General features: G+C 48.5%; 1 protein-coding gene across 2 annotated transcripts in view; it reads left to right on the top strand.

Moving 5' to 3' along the window:
• XKR5 (XK related 5) overlaps window positions 1–6,385 on the top strand; it is a 22,879-nt gene that overhangs the window by 7,439 nt on the left and 9,055 nt on the right. For both annotated transcript variants that reach the window (XM_017514381.2, XM_037733417.1), the window contains exons 4-5: window positions 825–1,034; window positions 2,580–2,749. In XM_017514381.2, coding sequence (XP_017369870.1) covers window positions 825–1,034; window positions 2,580–2,749 — 380 coding nt within the window. The remainder of the gene's footprint in view (window positions 1–824; window positions 1,035–2,579; window positions 2,750–6,385) is intronic.

The raw sequence follows: 6,385 nt of genomic DNA, 5'->3' as shown, positions 1-6,385 counted from the left end.
AGGAGTTTGAGGCTGCAGTGAGCTGTCACTGCACCCCTGCACTCCAGTCCAGGTGACAGAGTAAGAATGAGACCCTGTCTCAAAAAAAAAAAAAAGAGTAATTCTTAATGAAGCCAGAGGCTTACACCCTCCGAGCATGTGGAAGCAGAACAACTCAGGCCCCAGCAACGTTTGTTTCCAGCTCCCTCTCATTTCAGGACGTTCACATTCTCTGCCTGTTCTCTCAGTTGCTTCTTTTTTCTCTCTCCCCCCCGCGACCCGCCATCCCCTTCTCTTCCCTCCCCTTCCACATCTTCATCTCTCCCTTCCTGTTTGCCGAGTGTCCACAATTGCATATGCATAAATTAAATGCTTCACATATATGACTGCACTGTCCTTCTATCCATCTTTATCAAATAGCCTGACACCATCTGATGTTTTCATTCAAACAGCAAAGTACATTTGGGGTGGAACCATGTTCACAGCCTTGTAGGATCAGCTTGTTATATACAGAGGCCTTAGAAGATCAGAATTTGGAACATTTCTTCTTAAAGGGCATAGAAAGAAAGAACCTGGCTCATTTGCTGGGAAGAGCATTTGGTACATTTGCAGTGCAAATATTTCCCACATATCCCCATTTCTTCCTGAATATAAACACGTGTGTTTGGAAACAGTTGTTATGTTACCTACTGGTCAAGGTGCTGGGTTAGTGATACCCTCTGTGCAGCCAGGCTTTTAACAAGAGGTTACATGTCCCATTAAAGAAATGCCATGGGTGAATCTTCACATGGTGTGATGCTTTCCGAACCTTCAGAGAATACCATGTCTTTCTGCTTCCCTTGCAGGGGTGAGCACTCTGTTCTCCTGGTCCTCACTCTCCTGGGCACTGGTGTCCTACACTCGTTTCATGGGCTTCATGAAGCCAGGCCACCTGGTCATGCCATGGGCCGCCCTCTTCTGCCAGCAGCTCTGGAGGATGGGCATGTTGGGAACACGTGTGCTAAGCCTGGTTCTGTTCTACAAAGCCTACCACGTTTGGGTTTTTGTGGTTGCAGGTGAGCTGAGCTAATGATCTGGTCATCTGTTGCTGCATAACAAACCAACCCAGAAATAAATGCCTCAAGAATAATCACTTATGATCCTCAATCCCAGGCCTGAGGGCGGACTGGGCTCTCTGCTGAATGGAACTTGCTTGGGGGACCTCAGAGATGGCAATGGGGTAGCAGGTGTTCAGTTTCATAGGGAGCCTTGATGGGAATTAGCAGCTGAGAATTCCAGTGGAGAGGAACTGGAAACTGCCAGTCTTCTGTAAAAATAGGCTTAGAATAGGCTAGAACTGCTTCCGCTGTATTCTGTTGGTCAAACCAAGCATAGCCAGCCCAGATTCAAGAGCACGGAGGACTAGACTGCAGCTCCAGATGAGTACATATCCAGAGCAGGAAGGAACGTATCCTGGCTCTCTTGGGAGATGCCCTGCCATAGCTCAGACATCCCAGCCCTCAAAACGCCCAGCTAACTCTGGAGCAGAGAGCTTCTCAGGAGACTGTTCTCTGTTAAAGGCCAAAATATTTTATGTAGTAAAACTGCCACCCAAACAGGAGGGAGGTACAGGATGCCACATGCCTCACCTGGTATAAAAACATACAGTATATATGTGATACTGCAGATGGCCTCCAAAAGTGCACCATTCCCTTTGGATGCTGAATCCTGGACATCTCCTCTGCTGCAAATAGGACAGCTCCGCTAAATCCAAGCACTCCCTCCTCCCTCAGTCTAGGCACACACAATATGAATGGCAATGACAGAGTCTCTCTGGCTATGGAGGCTCCCTGAATAGGGCCTGTGTGTCCCTGCCAAGGGGAGCTGTCATCTCTGGTCATCAGTGAATATACAAGAAGGAACAGGGTACTCTTCTTTGAAAAGAATTGGACATATTAAGAAATATTTGACCCTTGGGCCTGGGGCAAACATTAAATACAGTTTTTGGCAGGAAAGAATTTTTTTTTGAAAAAAAAAAAAAAAAAAAAAAAAAAAAAAAAAAAAAAAAAAAAAAAAAAAAAAAAAAAAAAAAAAAAAAAAAAAAAAAAAAAAACAACTGTGCTCCTAAAGAGAGATTAGCTATTTTGTTATTCTTTTTTAAAAATTCAGCTTGAAATCCAGAATGCTTTATTCATCTTAAAATATGGGAATAAAAAATTACAGTTGCACCACAGAGTTCTTTGCTTTGGGTGTGGAGGTTTTTAGCTCTCGTAACAATTTTAAAATAATTGGCAGTTTTATAAGTGCCCCCTTAAACACATTCTGGAACAAAAAGGGCATAGGTATACAATATTTGGCAAGTGTTATTGAAGCTGGTCTGTTTTCTCATCTTCAAATTAGATCAGGTGGGCTTTATGTGGATAAAACAGGAGAATACATGCACAGATAAACTGCGCTGGTTTTCTGTGCCCCTCAAATCTCTTCTGGGTCTTCTCATGGCTCTTCCTGAATGCTGAATCAAATGTGGTGGGAGAGGAGGGCTTCCAGCCCCTGGTCTGTGTCCTTGCCCTTCCCCCATCTCCCTGCGTGGATCTTGACGTCTGCACCCGGCCTCTGTGCAGGTGCCCACTGGCTGGTGATGACATTCTGGCTCGTCGCCCAGCAGAGTGATGTCATTGACAGCACCTGCCACTGGAGGCTGTTCAACCTGCTCGTGGGGGCCATCTACATCCTCTGCTACCTCAGCTTCTGGGACAGCCCTTCCAGAAATAGGATGTTCACGTTCTACATGGCAAGTGGCACTTTTCTTTATCCTAACATTTACAGTGTATACAGCAAGTGGAGGGGAGTGTGGGTGTGTGTGCGTGCATGCACTGGTGTCTGCCTAGCTCTTGTAGAAAGAATAGCTTAGTTTAGGAAAAATCCTTAAAGGAATTATAGTCTTGAACAGAGATGATAGGCTTTGAAAACAGTAACCCAACCTCTAGTTGTGGCCCCCAAAGTCACTGTGACAACTGAGGTGTATTTGGTGATGTATTCTCTACATCAGCCCACCTGCTGAATATCATTGCAGTGCAGCTCTATTACATCATACACTTAATGTCTTTGTTAATCAACTCCATTTCATTTTATGATTAAGATCCAGGCATGGTCCCTAGAGAGTATCAGAAACACAAAAGTGGCCTAATACTTCTTCATATGGCTTCGAGTCTAGTAGATTTCTTCCTATTTAAAAAAAATCATAATATTTGGTAAGTAAGTACCCAAATAACCAAAATAAGGAAGAATGTGGCTAGATTCCAGGAGAAAAAAAATGTCTGGGACTCACAGGAATAGAGGCCAGCATCACCTCTCTCGGGATGGCCAGAGACACGTTTTGCTGCTCAGTGGAGTTTGAGCTGGATTGTAATGAGCAAAGGAGAGAAAATGCCACCGCGTGGGCTGGGGCATGGCTTTTGGAGTCAGGAAAGCTTGCATTGGAGCTCAGCTCTGCTGACGGCCACCATGAGCTGGCTTCAGCTAAGAATTAAATTCTCTGAGCCTACTTTTTCATGCACACACTAGGGATATATCACCCTGCTCTCAGTGTTCCTGTGAAGATTAAATAAGATCTATATACTTTTTGGGGTTCCTATGAAGACCAAATAAAATGACATACATAAGTATCTGGCACAAAATAAGCCATAAGTTGTAGCCATTATTAATATGAAAAGGTGAGATTTTTGTGGGCGGAGTCAGGCATTCCAGGGTGGAGACCTGGGTGAAGGTAAAGGCAGGGATGCTTTTAAAGACAGGATGCTCCTCCTGTCCCGGGAAGGGGAGCGCACTGGACGCCTGCGGATTTTAGAACCATATAGCACAGTGACCCCACAGGCTACGGAGCCAGGCAGAGCTCAGAGGACTTGCAGTGTTGGATGCATTACTGAACCTCACCGACCTCAGCTTCCACATCTGAATGCCAAGCATAACAGCATGCATGCTCTGGATATGTTCACCTGTGACAGAGCCCAGGTCATGCATGAGCAGCCTCCCAACCCACATGATCCCTGCGTGAACAAAGTGGAATATTGATTTTCTCATCCAGTTTGCCGAAGCGGCTTATTCCTAGGTGGACACCCTGTCTGTGCATGCCCAGATAAGCAGGAGCTCAATAAGGAGGAACTGGACACCTGCCACCTTGTTAATCCTTCATTCTTCCCAGCTGTCTCATGTAGTCACTGGATCACTGAGTCAAGAGTGATGAAATGGGAGAAACAGCAATCAGACACCATCACGTTCGGAGTAGGATCTGCCACAGTGGCACGAGCGTCCCCAGCTCTCTCCCTGTGCACAGACCGTCCAAGGCGGGCAGTCCTAGCCCAGTGGCCTGGATTCCAGCAGCACGTGGCGGGGAACATGGGCTTTAGGCCTTGGTGCCCAACCAGTTAGGGCTTGACGCCTGGATCGTTGGGTTCTGAACTGTATGAGAGTCATCAGGGACCCCCCTGCCCCCGCACCCAGTTTTTGCATCTCTGAAATGATTGTTGCTAAATTGATAGATGACAGACAGAAACCCAAGTGCCTGTCAGAGGTAGATAGATGTAGATGCTCTGAAAGATAAATAATTTACAATAAATGAAAGAGACATTGGGGGCAAGAAAAGAGGGAAAGAAGGAAAAGAGGAAGGAAGAAGGGAGAGAGGAAGGAAAGGGAGGAGGAAGGAAGTGGAGGGCAAAGATGTCCTATACTACCAGAAAGAGGTGAAATAGCTCCCAGGATAACCTGTTAAACTACTCACATTTCAAGACAGCCTGCCAATCACCTTCCACGGTGAGGCTGTAGCCGTGGAGCTGTAGAAAAGGCAGAGGGGACAGGTGGGCGTGCTCACCCCACACTGCACCACACAAGCTGGCCAGACCTAAATCCGGACCCCTCTTTGTGACAGGCAGTGCTGGGCAGCCCTGGCTCCGTGACATGGGCCACTCAGAGCTCAAGGCAGCCTCTCCCACTGTTCCTCAACACCCTCAGCTAATCTCCGTGGATCCAATGTGGCTGACAACGCCTGAAGCCAATACCTCTGGGCAGGTTGGCAATGCCCAGACTGTGCTCTTGGAAGCCAGAGGCCACACTGCAGGGGACACACTGAGGCGCCACCCTCTGAGAGGTGCACCCTTCTGCACAGACCCTTGCTGCCATCAGAAAGCATTCCCTTCGGCAAAGGGTGCTGGGACCTTCAAAGCTCCAGCCCTTGAGACAGCAGCTCGCACAGGAAAGAGGCTGCCAGAGCCCAGGCCCTGGGTGGGCCCCGGAAGGGGCTGAGATGCCTATGTGGAGGCCCCAGCCTTGGGCAGTTCAGCCCAGGGCCAACCCAAGCATCACCCACCTGTGCTGAGCCCATTCCTGGGCCACTGGAGAGTGTACCACCCCCACATCCCTTCAAGTAAGAACATAAGGTGTTTTGATTTTTATTTTATTGTTGCTATTTTTGAGACAGAGCTCGCTCTGTTGCCCAGGCTGGAATGCAGCAGCGCCATTACAGCTCACTGCAGCCTCGACCTTGTGGGCTCAAGCGATCCTCCCACCTCAGCCTCCTGAGTAGCTGGGATCACAGGTGCATGCCAACATGCCTGGTTAATTTTTACACTTTTTTTGTAGGCCACCGCCTGGCAGGAGGTTTCTGCTGGAAGGACCTGGCAGGGGCTGGGGGCTGGGGGCCTCCAGTGCAGCCGGGCCTCAGCCCTGATGGTTGTCAGTGGCACTCAGGGGGGCTTTTCTAAAGTGGAGATTCCCAGGCTCCCCTCAGAGATTCTGACTCAGTAGGTGTGAGTGGGGTCTGGGAATCCATGTTTGGAAACAGCTGCAGGTGGCACGATGACTGGCATAGCTCAGGAGGTACTCACCTGTCCTCACCTCCTGCTCAGAAGCAGAAGCCAGCCTCTCCATCATTTCGGAATGTAACATACGACCCGGTCTCACTTCTTTCACTTGTCACGGGTTTATTCACGCCAGCACACATTCAGCCTCCTCCTGTGCTGAAAATGGAATTAGACACCACACTGTGAGAGGGTCACGTCTCAGTGGCCACAAAGACATCGGCAAATCCGTGCAGCCACTGTGATCAAAGAAGTGACGTTATCAAAACCCCACAGGACACAAGACTCAGAGCCTGGGAAAGTAGGGGAAGGGTTTACAGAGGGGACACAAGTGAGGTGCTGTGTGGTGAGCAAAGTTTACCTGAAGAACAGGTGTGGAGGGTGGGGGCTGGGACGTTTCAGGCAAAGCTGCAGAAGCAAGGGAAAGACCCTGGAGTGTCTGGAAATCCACAGGAAACTGACATGTGCAGCGTCAGGGAGAGCTAGTTAACAGCAGTGAAAACACACATCACTCAGCCTATCACCATAGGGAAGAGAGCCCTGCATGAGCTAAGCCCACCTGCAAGTTGTGCAGA

This window comes from Cebus imitator, unplaced genomic scaffold (assembly GCF_001604975.1).
Source record: "Cebus imitator isolate Cc_AM_T3 unplaced genomic scaffold, Cebus_imitator-1.0 Scaffold523, whole genome shotgun sequence".
Taxonomy (NCBI): Eukaryota; Metazoa; Chordata; class Mammalia; order Primates; family Cebidae; genus Cebus; species Cebus imitator.
The sequence above is the reverse complement of the archived record's forward strand: the minus strand, read 5'-3'. Positions and strand labels throughout refer to the sequence as shown.